The sequence below is a fragment of the Staurois parvus genome, unplaced genomic scaffold, assembly GCF_062004578.1.
Source record: "Staurois parvus isolate SC_StPar_1 unplaced genomic scaffold, SC_StPar_1.0 ptg000056l, whole genome shotgun sequence".
Taxonomy (NCBI): Eukaryota; Metazoa; Chordata; class Amphibia; order Anura; family Ranidae; genus Staurois; species Staurois parvus.
Window position 1 is genome coordinate 4074319 of NW_028317852.1, and position 23235 is coordinate 4097553.

A 23235-nucleotide genomic window follows, 5' to 3' on the forward strand; every position below is an offset into this window, starting at 1 on the left:
TTCTGGTGACAATCAGAAATTCCCCCCTTTGGAGGGATTTCCTCCCAATTCCTGTTTTAGGTATGGGACAGGATATGATCTAAAATCACCCCAATGTGACACAGATGGCAAAAAAAAAAAAATATATATATACAGGGGTTATAACCCTACCTTACTCTATCCAAAATGTAAAAAAGTTTTGTCTTTAGATCAACTTTGAAAAGTAGAATTATACGTTCCCCTCTTATGGTGGAGCATTCAAGCCTATTTGGCTGCCTCAAATGTTTTTAGCAGATGTGGACTAAAGACATAGTGAAACTGGTTATACCAACCTACAAGGAAACTGTCCAGGTGGGGGGTTTTATGTATTGCCAAGTTTAATATGGCACATTCAATTTCTAAAGTGATGAGGGCTTTTAGATATGCTCTCATGGCTGGGGTTAACGTGATGGTCACAAGGTAGGTTGACAATTGGTCAGAGGAGTAATGTACTGTGGATTTATATAGGAAGGAAGAGGAGGTGAAGGCATCCAGGATCTCACTTGAAGTGGTCCAAGAACATTCTGCTAGGTCAAGAAACATGGGAATAGAGGATGGGGAATATTCAGGTCTTGCAAAAAAGAAAGAAGACTGCCCCTCTTATTCCCAAATTCAAACCCCTTTAAAGATGTATAAAGTATAGTTTTCTGGGCATGTTTATGAAGAAGCAATTCATGCACCCCTTCCTCTTCACCTTCTATTGTCTATGGGTGTTTATAGAGGTGGAGGAGACATTAGCCTGTACAGACTGCTGCATATAATCAGTGGTAAGATCTCTAAGGAATTCAGCATTTTTTCTCATCAACCCCACAAAACACATAAAAGTAACTTTGAAGGCTTCCCATGGAGGTCGCTTTGTATTTTATTTTAGCACAAATAAACATTAAAATGACTGGCAGACAACATTTCTATACCGGAATCTGAAGCTACGAGGATTCCTTTCTCCAGGACCCAGGCCACATCTACTACACCAGCTTCTGTCTGAACTCCAGCTGTGCAAAGGCTTTCATTAGGGGCTCCCAGAGGATCCTTAAAAACCCAAATAGAACCTCCCCAAGTGCGACTATTCAAACTAGAAGCTGCCATCAGCAGTGCCCCATCTGAAAAATAGGAATATGCAGGTATTAAAATAATATAAAAACAATTGAAAACAAAAGAACATTTCACAAAGCTGCACGGTTATTATCAGCTTGGGCATATTGGGCCAGTCTCACACTGCAGCACAGCAGTGTAAAACAAGCCTTAATTGCACAGGCTAGATTGTGGAATAACTGAACCTTTCAAATAGATTTTAACTTGTACATAAAGGTCAGCTATTAATAAGCCTTACCTGTAGGTACAGTGAATGTTTTGTGAATTTAAGCCATTTAAGAGATATTCACAGTGGCTCTAGCCGATGTTGTCACTGCGCATGCAAAGTGCGCTCATTATTCAGGGCATACAGGGTTTGCTGTGAATGCAAATAGTGCAGTACTGCACCACTATTGTGACTCCTGTACACATGTGTGCAAGTGACATTATCATTATTATACAGGATTTATATAGCGCCAACAGTTTGGTCCAGCAGTCTTCTGGGGCCTGTGAAAGCTCCCAGGAGACTGTGGGAGGAAGGAGGGGCCGAACTTCTGGCTCACTTCGCCGTGGCAAAAATCAGGTACCCGCTCCCCTCTCCCCCCAAAAGGTGCCAAATATGGCAGTGGAGGAGCCAAACAAGTGGAGCTTCCAAAAGGAAAGTAAAAGCGAGCGCTGTAAGTCAGAAAAGCAGCCAACGCACCCAAGGATACCAAACAACCTTTCAAAACACAAACATATATAAGGTGTGGCGCTTAAACAATAATCAATACATCTATGTGCCAAAAATATAAAATCATGAATCATATAAAATGCATAAAGTGACTCGTGACCAGGTGCCAACATATAAAGTGACTTCAGTGGTATCATGTATTCCGTCACTGTAGGAGTGACTCGTGGTGAACAATGATGATAGAATATATTGTCCAAATGTGAATATGGAAGATCAAAGCGTCTCCAACAATAGGTGCTCCGTCCAAAACAAAATGGTGAGGTGACCGGTGTGTATGATAAGGCTATGCACTCACCAGGAAGCACACCCCCTAGGATTATGTGCGGTTAGCACGAAACGCATCAGAGAGGAGCTACAGCGTCGTGACATCACGCCACCGGCACCACATGGGTCCCGGCGGCCATCTGTGTCATCACCACACGGTCAGTGCAACTGTTTCTTTCCCTGTAACTACTGCCTTTGAATGGAATAAAAGTGTATCTGCTTAAACGGTATTACACTATTGGCCTCCTCTTTTTCGGGGCTCTTTGTGAGTCATCAACAACCCACAGAGCTGTATGCATGAGGAAGCGAGGCCATATTGCCAGCAGAGGAGAACAGTGAGGGGAACACCTGACCAGACCAGACCTATACAGGAGCCTACAGTGTGCCCTATAAGAGTATTGTCTCTAAATGCGTAGATTGACTGTGCATCTGGTGAGTGCACAGCCTTATCATACACACCGGTCACCTCACCATTTGTTTTGGACGGAGCACCTATTGTTGGAGACACTTTGATCTTCCATGTTCACATTTGGACAATATATTTTATCATCATTGTTCACCAAGAGTCACTCCTACAGTGGCGGAATACATGATACCACTGAAGTCACTTTATATGTTGGCACCTGGTCACGAGTCACTTTATGTATTTTATATGATTCATGATTTTATATTTTTGGCACATAGATGTATTGAATATTGTTTAAGCACCGCACCTTATATATGTAAGTGGGGCTTCCACTTTTGGGTGGAACTCCGCTTCAAACATTAAAAAAAATAAATAAATATTGACCATGACCTTTGACCTTGACCCAAACACTAACCCTGGCACAGACCTAGATCAAATCTTGATCTAGGTATATTTATTTTTTTATTATTTGTATTTATCACACACTTTTTTTTCTCTCTGAAAAGGACAGAGAGATACAATGTGTCTCTCTCCTCCAAGCAGAGAGAAAACAAGGGGGGAGGAGCAGGCTTCACAGTGACTGATCACTGTAATAGCTAATCAGAGGTTATCACAGCAATCACAGGATCTGGAATAGAGTTCCAGTTCCCGATCATTAGAACAGGAAGCGGGGCTCTCTCTGACACCCCGGTCTTTGTGCTGGAAGCGCTCCGTGCGGCGCACTCCCAGCACAAAGACAGGTATGCAAATTACCGGCCCCACAGAAAAAAGCCCAGTTATGTGAGGCCACTAATTTGCATACACTCAGCTTCAAGAGGTTACGCCCCATTCACACCTGAACATCAGCGTTTTCTCATTTCTTTTGTACACACGTTTTTTAGGCATTTCCAAGCATGAGTGTTTTGCTTTTAGCCAATGGAAATCTAGTTACTAGGTGGCGAATAAGCTAAAGATGTGCATTAGATACATTTTCAGGCACTCCTATTGAAGTCTACAGAGGCCAGAAACACGTGACTGCCCCAGTGAAGCTCATGTACTTTTTCCAGTTTCAAGCAACACCACTCTCAGCTGTGAACAGACACCACTGAATATAATGGAAACCTGGAAGTTGACTAGTGTTGCACAACCCTTTTCATTTGTATCAATTTCAGCAGGTCTGTGCACTACATAGTTGACAACTGACCAAATGTTGGCCATACACAGAACAATTTTAGATTTGATTGTATCATGGATAGATTTACTATCTGATCAAACATACAATCACAAGATGGGAACAATAGTTTGATGCACCATATACTTACCGATCTGTATTTTCCTACAATCTGATCTTCCATTCAGACAGGTCAGCATAATTTGATGAAACCATCTGCTTGTGAACCAAATCAATGGCACAGTATGGGACTTTTCAAAGATTCATAGATCTGATCGTATTATCTGATTCTGTGAAGAATCATACAATCAGATTGTTGAGTGTACAGCGACCATTAACCACTTGCCCTCCAGAGGATTTACCCCCCTTCCTGACCAGGTCATTTTTTGCGATATGGCGCTGCGTTACTTTGACAATTGCGCAGTCATGCAGCGCTGCACCCAAATTAAATTTATGTCTTTTTTTGCCTACAAATAGAGATTTCTTTTGGTGGTATTTGATTGCCTGTGTGGTTTTTATTTTTTGCGCTATAAACAAAAAACTATTTAAAAAAAATAAATAAATAATATTTATATATTTGACTTTTTGCTATCAAACATATTTAATAAAAACAAAAAAAAATAAAAAATTTTCATTAATTTGGGCCAAAATGTATTCTGTTACATGTCTCTGCTAAAAAAAATTCCCAATAATTGTCTATTAATTGGTTTATGTGAAAGTTATAGTGTTTACAAATGGCGGTATATATACTGGAATTTTTTTTTTTTATACTAGTAAATGGCGGCAATCAGCAACTTATAGTGGGACACTAATGACACTGGGCAGGAAGGGGTTTACATCTTGGGTGATAGAAGGGTTAAATGTGTGCTGTTTTACTGTGTTGTCTGTGTGTGCTTTATTGTGTAAACATGCTGCTTTGGATTGCTGCTCTATGCAGAGCAATACAAAGCAGCATGCTGGTGCTGACAGGGGAAAGATCTGTATTGTTTACATACAGACCTCTCCTCTGTCAGTATTTCCTGGGCGATCGACAGGTGTCAGCAAGGAATCTACAGCCGGGACCTGGCGATCAACAGCTGTAGCCACCAACGGCAGCGCGTGTAAGGCGTGCGCATATCCCCTACCCGTAAATACAAAATCACATATATACACACACGTGATTTCGTGCAGCCCTGCCACCCTGTAGCAGAACTACAGGGAAGCAGTAAAGCTCACCACACACGTTACAATCTAACTGTATAATCTCCTTTAGCTCTACCAACTGTGCAGTGTACAGGCAGCCTGATCGAATAATTTTGATAGAGCCTCTTATTACGTAGTTTGGACAGGTCTAAAGTTGATTGTACAAAGATCCTATAGGCAGACTGTAACGTGAATGGTGACCAGGGGTGGACTGACCATTTGAGCACTCAGGCACTGCCCGAGGGCTCGGGGTCAGTAGGGGGCCCCATGAAATGCTCCTGGTACCTTTTATAGGCTTTTTTTGGGTGCGATTTGAGTGTGGGGAAGGACACAGGGGTCCCATGAGTTATCAGTCTGTCCCTGATGGTGACCATACATGGTGCAAAAAAAAAAAACTGATCAATGTCCAATTTGATAAAATCAAATCAGACATCATAAACCAAAATCAGCAACGCCAGTCAATGCACATCAGACAGACAGTGATGGTTTTGATAGACCCAAGTCGATTGGTTGGGACAAAAAAAAAAAAAGAAAAAAAAAGAAAAGAACAGTTATACGGGTCAGTCAATGATGTTTTAGCACCCTTGTGAATCCCTAACAATTAATCTACATGTGAGAACCTGTACAATCAATTTTTCCCACCAGAACTTAGGTCGAACGTTTTCTCACACTTGATTGATGTTCAATTTGATTGCTTTGTAGAATTGGCCATTGATTTCATTAAATCAGCAATTTAATCGCACTGTATACATCCCCCATAAAGAAGATTGTACAATGGAAATATACTGTGTGTGGTCATCTTAATGCTTTTATTTGAGTGTATGAATCCTGTGTATATTCCAGACTCCCTCACCTGTCCGGTACCTCACTGCTCCCAGGTGGACCTCCATACAGGCCGGGGCCCTCACTGGACTCCCCCAAGGGCTATCCGAACTCATGTCTCCCGCACGTGTCACAGCCCGGCTTCCTCCCGTCATCCACAGCCCGCCCCTTTCTCGGCTCGCCACTAACTCCGCCCTGAGGGGAAGTGTCCCCGCCACCATGTTTAGTATTGGAAAAGCCAAACCGTGATCTTTAAACTACATGAAGCAGCTGACTCGGTGTAAATGAATACATACACTAGCGTTATAACAACATACATTACACGGCTGAATGCTTTGTGTAATCCAGGCCTCAGCCCCCTAATATTTCTCACAAGGGACAGCCGCTGACACGGATTGCAACCTGAAGACTTTTTCTTAATATTCATTGCAGTGGAATGGAGTTTTGATAGGTTTATAGTGATGACGTCAAGTATTACTAAAAGGACGTCTGCCGGTTGTTGCCATTAAATGGCATGGCTACCTGGTAACCTTTCCGCCCCACTGACGTAAACGTAGGCGTGGCCCTCGCCATCTTGGTTCTTGGGGACTTGTCAGGGACACGGAGGGCAGCGGTGTGGCTGGTGGCGGCTTTGTATCTGGCTGGTGTTCCTGAGCGAAGAGCTTCATCATGCTGTCCAGGGCGGCTCTGCTATCGGGTGGGTGATGTCTTCTATGGGGGGGGGGAGGGGGGAGTTGTAGGGAAGGACATGACTCCTCCAAGGCCCTGACCTTCCACCATGGATCTCCGGGTCACTTACCTGCACAGGTCATGGGAGCTGGACTGGCAAGCATGCTCTTTATTTCTCTATAGTTGTTTTAAATTCTCCTTAAAATGATTGAAAAAAACAAATTCTCTTTGAGGGCCAGTTCACACTGCATGCGATTCAGTTTTTTTTTCCTGCATCCAAAACGCACAGAAAGTAGGTTATATGGCTGTCAATGTCATAGTTCACATCAGTGCTTGCAGTTCCAGATGCAGGAAAAAAGTAGAACAGGCTGCATTTTTTCTGCAGAGAACTGTACTGGAACGCGGTAAAACGCATCAAGAACGCACATGTTTATTTAAATTGAAGAAAAATAGAGGGGGCAAAATTAACTGAAACGTATAAAAATGCAATGGAACACATAAACACTGGAATGCGGCAAAAACACGCATGCAGAAACCCATCTGGACTGCGTTTCTATAGTGTGAACCGGCCCTTAGTGTTCCTGCACAGAACAGTGTGATGACCTTCGAGCACGGGTATCAAACTGGTGGCCCTGCAGCTGCTGTCAAACTACAAGTCCCATGAGGCATTGCCAGATTGACAGTTACAAGCAAAAGGCAGAGGCATGATGGGACAGCTGGAGGGCCACCAGTTTGTCACCCCTGACTTAGAGCATAGCAAGCTATAAACATGTGAATAAAACATTCTTGTGTCCTCCTGGGGAAATTTCCCTTCACTTCCTGCTTTGGCACTGCAATGAGAAGTTCTCTACAAAGGGGATGGAATTCCCTTCTCCATGCGCCTTCTCACTGGTGTCCCTCTGAAAAGCGGTCTGTGGTGGGATTGACTCCTCACTACTTGTTTTAGCGAGGTTCATACTTGGGTGTCATGCGCACGGGATGTTTATAACACTGCTCATAGGGGTGCTTGGCTTTATCTTTTCCATCTCTAAACACCCCTGCATGGTAACCTATGTGTCCGTGTATACTTGGGTCCCATCTACATTGTTGTTATTATTATACAGGATTTATATAGCGCCAACGGTTTGCTCAGCGCTTTACATTATAGTGGGAGACAATACAGTTCAATACAAGAGGGATAGGAGGGCCCTGCTCCTTGGAGCTTACAATCTAGGAGGGAGGGGATAGTGGTACAAGAGGCAATTAGCTGTGGGGGATAGAGTGGTAGGAGGAGTAGAGGATTCCAGAATTAGCAGAGGGTGGGATAGGCTTCCCTGAAGAGAGAGGTTTTCAGTGATCGCCGAAAAGCAAGTAGAGTAGGTGATAGTCTGATAAATTGGGGTAGGGAGTTCCAGAGGATGGGTGACGCCCTGGAGAACTCTTGGAGACAAGCATGGGAGGAGGAGATAAGGGAGCTAGAGAGTAGGAGGTCTTGTGAGGAGTGGAGAGTACGGATTGGGTGATATTTGGAGACAAGATTGGTGATGTAATTTGGGGCAGAGTTATAAATGGCTTTATATGTTATTGTCAGAGTTTTGAATTTTATTCGTTGGGCAATGGGAAGCCAGTGGAGGGATTAGCAGAGAGGGGTGGCAGATACAGAATGGTTAGTGAGGTGGATGAGTTTGGCAGCAGCATTCATGATAGAATGAAGAGGGGATAGCCTGCGATGAGGTAGGCCAATGAGGAGGGAGTTACAATTGTCAAGGCGAGAGATAACAAGGGAGTGAATAAGTTGCTTAGTAGTTTCCGAGGTTAGGAACGGGCGTATCTTGGAGGTGTTGCGGAGGTGAAGTCTACAAGATTTGGACAGTGATTGTAAGCTTAAAGTGTAGTAAAGGCTTCATGTATTCTATGCATGAAGGGAAAAAACCTGTGTGCAGCGAACACCCCCCCCCCCAATACTTACCAGAGCCCCGTTCTGATCCAGCAATGTGCACAAGAGCTTTCTGGGTACTCCCTCCTCATTGGCAGAGACAGCAGCGGGAGCCCGTTGGCTCCCACTACTGTCAATCACAGCCAGTGAGCCAATGAGAGAGTGGGGGGGCAGGGGGAGGGTGGTCAAGTCACGGCTCTCTGTGTCTTATGCATGCATAGAATAGCGGCTTGGGGACAAGCACTTTAATCACTAGAGCAGTGGTCTCCAAACTTTCAACACAAAGGGCCAATTTAATGCCCTTCAAACTTGAGAGGCCGGACTGCGGCCAGGCAAAATAGAAAATATCCTGGCATCAGTGGGAGGAAACAATGCCATAGACTTGGTCAGTGGGAGTAAAAAAAAAAAAATTACATCCTTGATGTCAGTGGGAGGAATCGCGCCCCGTCCTGGGTGTCAGTGGGAGGAATCGCGCCCCGTCCTGGGTGTCAGTGGGAGGAATCGCGCCCCGTCCTGGGTGTCAGTGGGAGGAATCGCGCCCCGTCCTGGGTGTCAGTGGGAGGAATCGCGCCCCATCCTGGGTGTCAGTGGGAGGAATCGCGCCCCGTCCTGGGTGTCAGTGGGAGGAATCGCGCCCCGTCCTGGGTGTCAGTGGGAGGAATCGCGCCCCGTCCTGGGTGTCAGTGGGAGGAATCGCGTCCCGTCCTGGGTGTCAGTGGGAGGAATCGCGCCCCGTCCTGGGTGTCAGTGGGAGGAATGGCGCCCCGTCCTGGGTGTCAGTGGGAGGAATGGCGCCCCGTCCTGGGTGTCAGTGGGAGGAATGGCGCCCCGTCCTGGGTGTCAGTGGGAGGAATGGCGCCCCGTCCTGGGTGTCAGTGGGAGGAATGGCGCCCCGTCCTGGGTGTCAGTGGGAGGAATGGCGCCCCGTCCTGGGTGTCAGTGGGAGGAAGACGCTGATCGCCGCCATTATTAGTATAAAAATTCCAGTATTTATACCGCCATTTGTAAACGCTATAACTTTCACGTAAACCAATTAATATACAATTATTGGGATTTGTTTTTAACAAAGACATGTAGCAGAATACATTTTGGCCTAAATTTATGACAAAATTAGATTTTCTTTTAATTTATTTACTGGATATATTTTATAGCAAAAAATCTAAAAAATTTTTTTTTTAATTGTTGGTCTTTTTTTGTTTACAGCACAAAAAATATAAACCGCACAGGTGATCAAATGCCACAGAAAGAAAGCGCTATTTGTGGGGGAAAAAAGGACATAAATTTAATTTATGTACAGCGTTGCTTGACCGCGCAATTGTTAAAGAAATGCAGCGCCGTATCACAAAAAATGGCCTGGTCAGGAAGGGGGGTAAATCCTCTGGAGGGCAAGTGGTTAAAAAAGGGTCCTGCACCTTTAGTGCAGATGCGATTTGAGCTATAGAAAGGGTATGGCTCAAATCGCACTGTACAGACATTTGAATGTAATTTGCACAGGAATGCGGTGCGATTCCTGTGCAAATTACATGCGGTTTTCTGCACCGCATAGTGTGAACCCGGGTTAAATTGAATATTTGAACAGGAAGTAGGTAATCGTAATGGACTCCAAAAGTAATTTTTGCTTTTTTACATTTTGTTTTTACTGTTTTTAAAAAACATTGAATTATTAAATTTAGATTTTAAAGCCCAACTATGGGCAAAACAAGAACAACCTACCACTCGCTAAATGATCACAGGAATGGGGGAAAAAGACCTTTTTACTTGCCGAAAGCCATGATCATGTGACACTACAGTCCTAAGTTTTATGTTCCCTTTTTTATATTTTGTGGGGTCACTACTTGCACTAGGTGGGCGCTTCCTATTGGTTCTCCAGTGGCAGGGTCAGCAAAAGGAGTGATGTCATTGAAAGGGGACTGATGGGACCAGATAGTATGAGCACATCTGTAGCTCTAGACCAGGGTTCTCCAAACTTTCTAAACAAAGGGCCAGTTTACTGTTCGTCAGACTTTAGAAGGGCCAGACTGTGGCCAGTAGTAGAAGAAAATGTCCTGGTGTTGGTAACAGTGCCCCGTTGGAAGAATAGTGCCCCACTGTTGTTGTAAGTGGCAGGAATTATGCACCATTTTGGTGTCAATGGGAGGAATAGTGCTGCAAGGGCCGGATAAAGGCAAGCAAAGGGCCGTATTCGGCCTCTGGGTCGCGATTTGGAGACCATTGCTCTAGACCAGTGGTCGGCAAGCCGCGGCTCGCGAGCCACATGCGGCTCTTTACACATTTTAATGCGGCTCTTCTGTGTGCTGGGCGCCCGCTCCCCTCCCTCCTCTCGGGTGGCCGTCCCAAAAGTCAGGACTCTGCAACTAGCCCAGCAATGGGCAAACTACGGCCCGCGGAGCGTGGCAAACATTGGCTGTCAGGATGTAGGCGGGGCAGCGTGACAAACTCCTCTCCTCTCACAGTCCGCCCTGAAGACCGGAACGGCGCGGGAACACGGCGAGAGGAACGCGCGGAGCAAAGGTAAGTGAATTGACACTATATGGGGGATGAATTACTATATGGGGGATGAATTACTATATGGGGGATGAATTACTATATGGGGGATAAATTACTATATGGGGGATGAATTACTATATGGGGGATGAATTACTATATGGGGGATGAATTACTATATGGGGGATGAATTACTATATGGGGGATGAATTACTATATGGGGGATGAATTACTATGGGGGATAAATTACTATATGGGGGATGTATTTTCAGTTTTAAAAATGTGGCTCTCAAAATAAATTTCAATCGTGGTTTTGGCGAGATTTGGCTCAGTTGAAAAAAAAGGTTGCCCACCACTGCTCTAGACTAATGGTCCCCACACCTGGAAAGGAAACAACCCCAGAAAGTGAGGCAGATATAGGTGAGTATACCATGCAAGTTACGAAACCTCACAAATTCAGAAATAAAAAAAAAAAATACAGGAGATAAGAGGGGGTTTGTTTTGGCCAGAGCTGGGCTTTCAATAAACATTTGAATAAGCATGTTTAAGAGTGGGGAAATGGCTAAGCTGGCTATACACTAGTAAGCCATGCATTGAGAAAAATGTAATTTTAAGAATGTTCGTTCAATGTTCTCATTTTAGGGTCAAATCGACATTTATTTTGGACTGCAGTGACTGGAAAACTTGACAGAGCAGGATGGAAAATATTTTTAAACAGATTTCTAACAGTGAATGTGTGTTTTGTCTGAGAGAGCCCATTCACTCCTAAAAAAGTTAGCTTTTTAACCTTTGATTTTGAATTACTTTTGAATGACTTTTGTCATGTCTTCAAATGTTTGATCAAAAATCTACTTCGTGCATGGCCAGCAAGCACTCTGTCAAGGTTTTGATGATGCAGGGAAAAGTTCACCCCTCTGTTTGTCCCTGTGATCATTCTCACTGAGAAAAAAAGTGATGGAAAATCTAAAATCTGAGGCTGGATTTACACTTGAGCAATTTGTAGCTTGAAGCTCAAAGCTCCAAAAACACTCAGACTAAACAAATCAACTGTGCTTGTTCACACCTGATTGCACAAACAGGCACCATAGAGAACAGTTGATTTTTGAGCGTTTTTAATGGGAATGCACTGCTTCCAGTGGTTTTCAGGCTTAGCTGAGAACCCATTCCAATGATTCCTGGTGACTGGGCATAGAGATCAGTGAAGGAAAGATTATTATTATTATACAGTATTTATAAAGCGCCGATAGTTCGCTCAGCGCTGTACATTACAAAGGGGGACAGAACATGTGACAGAACAATACCAATACAATGCAAAACATGAGGGGATTGAGGGCCCTGCTCTTTCAAGCTTACAATCTAGGAGGATGGCCTCCACTCCTCTCTATGCCCTTGGAGGACCAGAGAAACGTCATTTTGGTCACGTCCGGTTCCGGCACCATGTAAACCAGGCCCTTTTTATTTATTCATTTACTTATTTATGTGAAGCATTAGACTGTTTTTTTTTTTATCTAATGCTTTACATTGCAGAGGAGAGATATGGGGTCTTATTGACTCCAAATCTCTCCATTAAGAGGACCTGTCGCTGCCTATTTCTATCACAAGTGATGTTTGCATTCCTTGTGACTGGAATAAAAGATTAAAAGAAAATATATATATTTTAAAGGGACAGTGGAAAAAAAAAAAAAGGTAATAATTCTAGTACTAGACCGCCTCTGTAATTTTAAACTGGTAACCTGTAAAAATCTCTAAAGCATCACCCATGGAGATTTTTAAGTAACATAGTTTGGTGCCATTCCATGAGCGTGCGCAATTTTAAAGCATGACATGTTGGGTATCTATTTACTCGGCATAACATCATCTTTTGTATTTTTCAAACAATTGGGGTAAATATTGTGGTGGGTTTTTTTTGTGTTTGTTTTTTTTCCCATTATTCATTAAAGTGTGTTTTTTTTTTTTTTTTTTTTTTTTTTTTTTTTAAAAGTTGCGTTTTGAAAAATATATACATTTTTAAAAACTGTCCATTTCGGTTTTTGACCAAGTGCATCCTGAATTTTCGGTTTCGGCACCAGAATTTTAATTTCAGTGCACCACTAGTTTTTGGAGCTTCAAGCTACAAATTGTTCGAGTGTGAATCCAGCCTTAGAGTTGTCACCAGAACAAGAGGTGAGGGTAAACCTTTCAATGGAGACACCTGTTCTAGTTTCAGCTGTCTGAGAGGAATTCCTCTCATTTTAAGGAACTTCCTCTAATTGTTTGTGGTGTCTTTGGGACAAAAAGTAATAGGAAATCTCCCCTGCAGGACACAGGAAAAACTACCCAAAGGGGGAATTAACCATTCCTTGCTCCATACAGAAAAAGTTTTGGTTGTACATACAATTATGACAGATAAGCCTGCTAAAGTGTTACTAAACCCAGGACCCTGCATTCACTATATCTGGTCTCCCACAGTACACAGAACATGGAAATGCAATTATTTTAGTAACTATAAACTGCTAAATACCTTTTTCTAATCAGCAGTATATAGCAGTCTTGTGACTTCAGCAGAGCACTGGTTAAGCTTTGTAGGAGGAGTTTTCTTTCTGCTCTAGGAAGATGTGAAACCTCTGCCTCTCTGTCTGGACAGTGCTGATTGGCCCTGTGCTGATCATATGCATCCTCCCGAGGAGAAAAAAAAACCTCTCTAGTAATACACTGATCAGGGGTTTAGTCTGTATCAGGTGGTCATTTTAACAAGAGGAGGATCAGAGAAGAAAGGATCAAACAGCCTTTTTACACAATGCAGATGATTAACCCCTTAGGTTCCACAGTGAGTATAACACGCATGCTTTACTGCATATACAGACTGATTTTACTGGTGTGGGTTTAGTAACACTTTAACATTTGTTGCAGCATTTTACAGTTCATGTAGCCAAAAACTTTTGGTGATATGACAGATCCGTTGACCTCAGCAATCCTTATGTAGACACTCTCTTCATCCATCTTTTCTAAGCTTGCCTTGGGATATAATATATATATATATATATATATATATATATATATATATATATATATTCTGTTGTGTTCTTTCTTCATAGGGAATTATATTTTCCAAGTTTGTTTACTGTTAAAAGATGAATAACTTGTTGCTATGGAATACTGTATTGTGTTCTTTGCCTCATTTATTAAGCCTAGATGGAAAATAGACTTCTTCAGTGAAGTGTGTGCTCATAATTGTGTTTTGTTTTTTTGTTTTTCTGTCTCTATAGCCTTTAGTGTGAAGAAATCTGCCCCTGCTGTAGTTGGGTAAGTAACTTTTTATTCTCCTCTGAAGTTACCGTTTCCTCTGAATGGACAGAAGCTTCTTCTTTCTAGGTGTGCTGGTGAAGGCACACTGTCTTTTTGTCTCTTCTCCCCTGCCTTTATACTACTGTAAAAGATTTTACTTCTGTCCCCCACTTTTTACCTTTTGATAGGCAGGATTTTGCAATGGGCTCTGTGCACTTTTTGAGCTTAGGAATAGTGCACAGTGCTTGGGCTCTCTTGATAAGCGCTGTACTGCTGGTTTGGCGTACCTTCCCATGAGCCTTGCAGTTGCCAGGGTTTTTTTTTTTTATTTTGTGTTTGTTTTTGGACTTGCAGTTCCACGCAATACTTTGTGATTGGCAAAATCTCTGCACAGGCACTGCAGCCTTAATTATCAGGAACATCTAGTGTACACAACATATTTCCTTCAGGTGGTTTCCTGGAGCCTGTATATTTAACTGGGTTTTTGTTCATCTTTTGGCATTGCTAGCGTTTTTTTTTTTTTTTTATTGTGAGCATCTTAGGTGTTTCCTTATCGAAGTAATCAATTCCATCCATCTATGGCCGGCCTAATGTGCTGTCTTGAAAGACTTGGAAATATCTTTAGAAATTAATATTTGTCAAAATACTTTTAGGTTTGCAGTAGGTAATATTCTCCTAGTCATGCATAATTTTAACATATATTTTTTTACAATTTTTTTTTTTTTTAGGATCCTGAACACATGCCGGTCTCTTCACACAGGGAAGCCTTCATTGGCACCAGTTCCTCCTCTACCTGAGTATCCTGGGAAGGTCCGCCATGGCTTTATTCCTGAAGAATTCTTTCAGTTCCTGTATCCAAAGACAGGAGTCACAGGTCAGGATTTTTGGCAGTTCTATTTTCTTTCTGCAAAGCTTTTCATTCATTTCTTTTATTTTTGTACATAACCTTGTGTTGGCACAGTAACCCTACACGAATTGTAATGAAGATACTGTATTACTTTGACACAGACCCTATAGGAGTCCTGTTTTATATAATGTCTTCTCTTCGGTATCCAGTGTGTGGGTTTTTTTTTTTTTTCCCCCTTCATGCTTTTAAATTCTCTCTCCTTTTATAGTGTATGTTAACCCAAGACCAAATAATGATAGTATTGCAGCTTACCTGTACTTATATGTGGTGGCTGCATTAGTTATCATTTCTCATCTTTTACCTTTTTATTTTACCCAGGTAACCTGGTCATTAACACCATTTCCTGTCCTAGATTGACAGCTCAACTGCGCATTATTGTCACACTAGGACAGGGAAGGTTTTAGGACGATAGAGCGCCTCCCTTTCTTCTCCATAGTAGGGAAGGTGTTTTGTAATCCACAGAGATGGCAGGGAACAATGCTTACTGATAACTCCCTGTACTTTTTGCCTCTGGACTGTTAGCTGGCTTACAAGATTTCTGGCTGGATGAACTGCTGTTTTATTTGCACCTTTCGAACAGATACAATAAAACACTTTTAATTGGATATGTAATTGACAAGAAGGGAGAAAATAAGAGAATTTGTTTGTATTTTTAAAAGGTTTGTGTTTTAGGTAAACCTTTTTTGGAGTTTTATCATCTGCTAGTTTATTAAAACTCTCTAAGATCAATAACTTCCCCTCAAACATGTTTCTCTTAGGTTGTATATAGATGATGTGCACATGTCCTTTGAAATCTCCAGAGAATTTTAGAAATCTTGGGTGTGATTAACATTTTTGATGTCTTTTTGTTATGTCTTTTGTAGGTCCCTACATGCTTGGAACTGGTCTTCTTGTTTACCTCTTGTCTAAAGAAATGTATGTCATTAATCATGAAACCGTGTACATGATTTCGTTTGGTCTGCTTACTGTGTATGCTGTCAAGAAATATGGGCCTACATTAGCGGAGTATATAGACCAGATTAACGAAGTAAGTGAGCTGTCTTTTGTGTTTTTTCGTTACATTTGAGTGTCTGTAGTTTACATTAACCAGCGAAATAATTAAACCAGTCTTAATATGTTTACGGCTACCCCCTAGAAAAGTTCTCATGCTTTGAGTGAAGATTTACTGACAGAAAATGCAGGAACTGCCATTTCTGCCACCATGTAAGATTGCTATTTGCCTGACTGTCTTTGTATTTTAGGCCCCTTGCACACAGGCATCCTAATTTACTGATGGGTACTCAATCTGTTTTACAGAAAGATCCTGAATAAAATACTCTGTGCTATGACCTTGAGTAAAGACGCATATGAGTACAGGCGAGTAAAATCCTCTGTAGGTCCCCAAGTGTTCTGGTTTGCATTCAGTCTTCCTGCCCCCTCACCTTTTTTTGGTGGTCAGCGTCCATGCCCCCAACAACTGTCTGTTATAATGAAAGCAGCACCCTATTGGAGGAGGCAGAGAGAGGTGGTGAAAATAGGGAGGAGGAAGTTGGAGGGAACGCAACAATTAGCTTTTTAACGTCTATACACCCGTATCATGTGCGTGTACATGAGTGTATAGGCGTCTGGATGTAAATGATTGTAGTAAAATGAAGTTTCTTCTTCCCTTTTTTTTTTTTTTTTTTAAACCACTTGAGCTCCTGAGGATTTACCCCCCCTTAATGACCAGGCCTTTTTTTGCTGTTTGGCGCTGCACTAATTCAAATGATAATTGCGCGGTCATGCAATGCTATACCCAAGCGAAATTTACGTCTTTTTTTTCACACAAATAGAGCTTTCTTTTGATGGTATTTTATCACCTGTGCGCTTTTTATTTTTTGCGCTATAAACAAAAAAAAAAACACAAAAATTTTGAAAAAAAACAATATTTTCTACTTTCAGCTATAAAAAATATATCGTGAACTCAAAGTTAGTCATAAATTTAAGCCAAAATGTATTCTGCTACATGTTTTTGGTAAAAAAAATCCTGTGCATTAGCGGGCAAACTGGCGCTATCTGGGAGGGGCGCTAACACTATCGGAAGTCACCAGTGACACTAATACAGTGATCAGTAAAAATCGGTTCACTGTAATCAATGACACTGGTGACAGGGCAGTGAAGGGGTTAACTCGGGGGGGGGGGGGGCGATCAGGGGGTTAAATGTGTCCTAGAGTGTTCTAACTGTGGGTATTTGCTGTTTTACTCACTGTATGTCTTCTTCTCTGTCTGGAACGGAATGTGTCCAGGCAGAGAAGAATGACATCATATCCTGTCCTGTGTAAATGTCAACACGGACAGGATAGGACAGGGACCGATCATCCCTCCAGGATCAAATGGTGTCACCCGCGGGTCAGCAAGAGCGCGCGCCCCCTGCCGGCGAAAACGTTGGGAGCGCGGAGCCCGTTTTAAAATTTGCTTTTGCGCCCCAGTGCCGCCCTGCACACGTATATATGCAGTGGCAGGGCGGCAAGTGGTTAAACTCTTCTTTATTTGTCATTGCTGTACTGATGTTTACTCTGCAGTGTGCAAGGGACCAAAGGCAGCAATGCATCCTATTAGAGAGGAGCAAAAAATGTGGCGTTTTTGTTTTACTGTTGCAATACTTTGAATCAATGACCTGAAAAAAGAATGCAGCAATCAGTTGATTAAGTCCGTATAATCTGCATACTTATTCTTGGTGAGTGAATCAGTATTACAGACCCTGGATCAGCATGACAACCCATTAAGTAGCATTCTAAGAAGGTGAAGTTTTGACCGTGTCCATATTTCCTGCGGTCTTCCTCTAACGAAAAAATGATTCTACGTAATGAGGTGTTCTTATTTTCTTTGTTTGCCTACAGTCCGTTGGTTAGTTTGTGATGAGGAGTATATTATTTATTTTTATCTAAAATTGTGCTAAGAGCTTGATGGCAAGGAGGAGCATTTGTTACTGGGTGATTGACAAAAAATATGTCCTGTTTATGAGGATGTTTGTGAAATGCACACTGATATTGCTGCACTGTGGCAGTTTTGTAGGAGTTTAACTTGAAGTGAAATTATTCATGGTAAATCCACATGAATAGATCTTTGAGTGTTTAGTTAGGTAATTTTTGTATTTCCACATTATCCAGATAGTGTGTGTGGTGGTTTTTTTTTTTTTTTTTTTTTTTTTTTAAATATGTCCATAATTTGACTCTTCCAGGAAAAAATTGCTGAGATTCAGAATGTGAAAGATACTGAAATTAAATTCCTGGAGAATTCAATTAAGGAAGAAAAGGAAGAACAGTGGAGAGTCGAGGGCCGGCATCACCTCTTTGAGGCTAAAAGGGTATGATTTTAGAAGTAATTTGCTTATCTCATACTAAGAAGCAGGGCAATAATAAAGTATAATTTTGTGAAGTGTGCAGGTGACCGTTCATGACTTAGCTGATTGGAATCGATTTTAAAATCTGAAAACATCTGCTATTTCTTTTGTTGAAATACTGGGTTTTTTTTTTTGTTTTTTTTTTTTACCCCACATAAAATGTTTCTTGGCATTCATTGAGGAACATGGGATTCAGAGACAGTTGAATTGTACTGCCGCCTATAGGAGCAATTGGACACTGAGAAACGAAAAAGATTGGCCAGCTGGATATAAATGTTGGTGCTGGAGACATGGTTGTTAGTCTTGGTTTGCAATCAATATCTCAGAACGTCTGACAATCTAGTCTTCCCATTAAAACCTGAGCAGATTATTGGTGGGGTACCTGAATTAGACCCAGTCAGACAATGCCACAATGTCTGTCATAAGGAAGAAACAAAGTCTTATTGCAAAAAAGGAAGTTGAACACATTTTGACATGGGCAGAGTAAGACATTCCAGCTCCATACATGTACATTCTGTGCATGGCAAACTGGCAGGAGGGTTTTTTCAGCTGGCAGCATCTGGACCTGGGAAAGGTGGTCTGAAAGTATTTCAGGAGTTTTCTCAGTTGGGCAAAGCTGGACTTGATTACCTAGCACCATGGTTCAACAACAAGCTGGGCCGTTTTCCAGTTCCTGGGATCTGCTAGTGGAGGCAAGTAGATTCATTACATTCTGATCTGACTTGCATCCCCTGAAGCTGCTTCCTTGTCTGCTTCACCAGATCAAGGTGGAGGACATTTTGGCAGTCCTCAAAGCCCTGGATTAGTCCAGGACAGCATGGCATGCTTGGGTTCTGCCAGAGTGCCCAGACTTTTTTTTTTTTTCCTCAGGAACTGACCTGATACCCTGCTGATTGGTTGCTGGTTTTAACAATATAGCTGTTTTGAAGCCCATGTCCTGGGCTCCCTTGGTCTGACATCATGCAACCATCCCTCTGTCTGGTGCCATTTGACCAGAAATCAATATTTCATCACTGTCTAGATGTGGTTCATGCAGTTTAACTTTCAGTCAAGGTCTCTTTCAGGAAAATAAATGCCTTGTTTTTAAGTTTTTTTTTTTTTTTTTTTTTTTTTTTTTTTTTTTTTTTTTTCCCCCCTGTATAGGCCCAGGACCGGTACTCTGGCTTTTAGCTCCACCATTTCTATGGATTCCTCAGACCATAGTTCAAGCTTATTGTTTCAAGCTCATGCCCCCACTTAATGTCAAAGCTCACATTGATCACTTCTTGGTCATTTCACCACCAGGCTTTGGTTTCCCAGGTTTGTAAGGTTGGCACTTAGGCTTATTCACATGTTCCCATGGATGGCTAGATGGTGTACATTTGTTTTTTGCAAAATCCAGTCCCCCTGTAGGAGACAGTATACCCAGTTCAAGAATCCTTTGTCCCTCAGTGGACTCCACGGGAAGGATTTTGCAGTATGAACAGAAATCCTATTTTAATGACAATCCAGAAAAAGAAATGGCGCTTCCATGCATATACTGATACGGACTGGGTAATGTGTGAGGAATGTAAGGATGCCCCATCGTTTGTTGGAAATGAAAATTGTCAACCTACAGAGGACTGAATTCAAAGACCGCTTGAAAATCAAAGTGAAAAAAAAGGGTGCAGCAGGCTAGTCCATTTTGCTGAAATTCAAATTGCAGCAACTTGAAATGATACTCCAGTAGTTTGTATGGCCCCCACGTGCTTGCATGCATGCCTGACCACGTCTGGGCATGCTCCTAATGAGAAGACTGATGGTTTCCTGGGGTATTTCCTTTCAGATCTTGACATGGGAGTTCCCCTCAAAATCCATACCAGACCTGAAGGGCTTGGTATGGATGGGAGGGGGGACCCCACTGTGTGTGTGTGTTTTTGTTCTTTTTATTTTTTTTTTTATATATTATGGTCTGGTTTTTAAATGTAATTACTTTTTTTTATCTTTCTTTCTTTCCTATAGCTCAGAGTTTCAGCTGTCACTACCCCCCCAGCTAAAAGAGTTTTTTTCTTTTTAGTATATTTCCCCAAGTTAAAAAAAAAAAAAAATGTTTCCTTGTACTTTCTTAAAAGAAACAAAGCTTCCTTTGACTCCATGGAAAGTGACAGCTCTGTGAGCTGTAGTGAAGAAAATAAAAAGCCGGCAATTGCATTTAAAAATCGGCACCGACATTACACTTCGTATTATGGAAAAAAAAAAATTTAAACTGAGGCATTTCTTTTCTGTGTGTGTCTGTCTCTCAGTTTTAAATTTTTTTTTTTTTTTTTTTTTTTTTTCTGAAACACACAGAACAATGTGGCAGTGATTTTGGAAGCAAACTACAGGGAGAGACTATTGAATGTCTACAATGAGGTGAAGAAACGTCTAGACTACCAGGTGGCTCTACAACATCTTCTGCGCCACAGGGAGCAGGAACACATGATTAACTGGGTGGAAAAGAATGTGGTGCAAAGCATTACTGCACAACAGGTAAAATAATGACTTGCCAAAGACCTAGTTGCACAAGTCTGTTTTATTTGATATGCATTTTTTTTTTCTATTTTTGACAGTTATATTAAGCCTTTTTAATCAGTGTGTCGCATGTTACATGTGCTTACCCTTCTTTGGTTTGCAGCTGGAGTGGCAATAACAGGCTCAGAATGCAGTGCAAGGAACCTACGCTACATTCCATGTATGTTTCCTGTACTGTGTTCAAAAAGCATGGTGCATTCGATCTTCTGTGGGTATCAGTATGTTCCTAATGACATCCCAAATGCAAATCATAAACTCTGTGCATTAGCTTGCACCAGATCGCATGGTACTGCAGTACCATGCGATTTTGGTGCTGTGTGTTTTTGAAAAGTCGTGCATGCACTACTCTTTTATTGTGCAATTTCAGCCCATTCAAATTAATTCCCTGTATTGAGTCACACAGGACCATTTTCTTGTGTGATTCAGGTGTGAACTGGCCATTAGAGGTAGTATTCCTCAAAATAGAGGGCTGCCTCTCTATATTTAAAATCTATGTGAGCACCAGTCTTGGAATTTTAATTTGAGCCAGAAATGTGGAGCAGTATGGCGGATGTTTTAATATAGATTGGGAGGGTAGTCCTTTGTAAATGGATGGCAGTCTGTTTACTGCCAGCCCCCCATAGAGCAGAGCAGGCTTTGTCTGTGTCCGCTCTGCAGAAACTGAGCGTACATGGATGATTAATTTGCCCATTCTGTTCAGGCCAGGGGATCTGTGAGCAGATCTCCTGCTGATTTGGGCCTAAAGCAACAAGTGTCTAAAGAAGATTTACTACTATTTAACCCCTTGTTAATCCTAATCAGCCCTAATTAACTTCTCCCCTTAGCTATTTCTCTGGTATTTTTATCCATATTTTTTATTCTTGTCATCTTAAAAATAATCTGCAGAATTGTATAAATGCCTCCATTTTGTTGGAAAATGGCTTTGTTTCAACTTTGCAACACTTTATAATTTATCCTGTTTTTATAAATGACCCTGAAAATATGTTTCAGGTAGAAAGTGCAATCTTTACTTTTATCTTCCACAATAAGAAAAAAAAGTTTTTGTTTTTTTTTTTGTTTGTTTTTTTGGTTTGTCTATAGATTATATAAAGAATAAATTCATTTTTTGCAATACCGTATTGCTAGAAGAAAAGGCATTACTGAATAAATCGGCCAATAGCAGAAATGACAAATGTAGTTTTGTTAATGATAACCTAAAAAAAAAAAGACACATTTCCCTTAAAGCATAAGATGGTAGAGGTGAGCATTGTAAGATGGTCAACCCACTAAGATTTCTGAAAAACCAGAGAATAGAATGTAAGCCAGTTTTGTGAGGGCAATGCTGTAAAGCAACTCTGCTGTTTGGCTAACGAGATATAAATAGGTCACCTGTGACACCATCCACTTGCTTTGATTTTTGCTGTGTTCAAGAGTTATGGCAACCTGAAGAATCTTCATATGTGAGAGTGTCAGATGACTGTATTCACCACTGTGGTTCCTTCCAGTTTTTCCCATGTCACTACCTTTGTCCTGTAGTGATGTAGGGGACCAGTGGAAAGAACTACAAGGCTTAGCAGGGTACCAGGAATCCAAAATTGCCCGAATGCGAAATGGCTTTTGCTCTACAAAAGATCAGAGGAGTGGGCAGTGGGACAAGTGTTTTAAATCTTGTGATGATCTGCTGTGACTGCTAAATTAATGATTGTTATAGCCTAGAGATTTGAGCCTTATGTATTTAATCCAATCTTGAGTAAAGATAAACTGAAACTCTTATAGTACCTTTTATTAGATCTATTTTGTTTGGGCATCTATCTGGTATTAACTAAAGAAATCTGTTGTTTTTTTCAGCAAAAGGAAAGTATTGCTAAATGCATCAGTGACTTGAAACTTCTGTCCAAGAAAGCACAAGCCGCAGTTTGAGTTTTTTAAAGCTGAAGACTTGTACAGCAGAGCTTTCAGCTGTTCAGACCTTCCCTGTACCATAACTTGTAACTCTTAAATAAATCTTTGTAACCAAGTTGTGTCCTTCGTGTATACTTTTGATTTAGAGGGATTTGTAGTTTATTTTTGTTTAGTTTAGCAGAAGCTGAGTATTATACCTTATTAGCCATTGATAAATGCTGTATGTACTGTGTATAGTTGGTGATGCACTTTATTAGTTTTATCCAAATTTTGACGATGCATGATTTCAGACTTTGGAGTAACCCAATTAAGGGGTATGTAGAGATTGAGGAGTTATGGGAGCCAAATTGAGTTTAGAGGGTGTGCCTTAGTTGTAGATAGTGGTAAAAGGCACTGTGGGCTATATCAAAACGACTGCATATATAGTCAAAGGACTGAATGGTGTCATTGCACACCCAGAGCTGGAGGTGTTTTGCCTGGGAAGATAGTACAGGTAAATATCTGGTGAAGCCATACCGGCATCAGTCTTCAGACTGTAAGGTAGATAGTTTTCAGTTTACGTCTGAAATTAGCCCAGAT

General features: G+C 41.6%; 2 protein-coding genes across 2 annotated transcripts in view; one reads left to right on the forward strand and one right to left on the reverse strand.

The window, feature by feature from the left end:
* The window catches only part of WDR77 (WD repeat domain 77), a 29472-nt gene extending 23639 nt beyond the window's left edge, over window positions 1-5833 (reverse strand). The window contains exons 1-2 of the mRNA XM_089668307.1: window positions 5678-5833; window positions 933-1118 (exon numbers count right to left, since the gene is read on the reverse strand). Coding sequence (XP_089524433.1) covers window positions 933-1118; window positions 5678-5801 — 310 coding nt within the window. The 5' untranslated portion in view covers window positions 5802-5833. The remainder of the gene's footprint in view (window positions 1-932; window positions 1119-5677) is intronic.
* Window positions 5834-6201: 368 nt separating this feature from the next.
* On the forward strand, window positions 6202-22771 carry ATP5PB (ATP synthase peripheral stalk-membrane subunit b). The gene is made up of 7 exons (XM_089668308.1): window positions 6202-6343; window positions 13960-13996; window positions 14707-14852; window positions 15749-15912; window positions 18085-18210; window positions 20554-20733; window positions 22603-22771. Exons 1-7 carry the CDS (start codon window positions 6316-6318, stop codon window positions 22672-22674), a joined length of 753 nt encoding a protein of 250 aa, XP_089524434.1. The 5' UTR covers window positions 6202-6315; the 3' UTR covers window positions 22675-22771.
* Window positions 22772-23235: the final 464 nt, after the last annotated feature.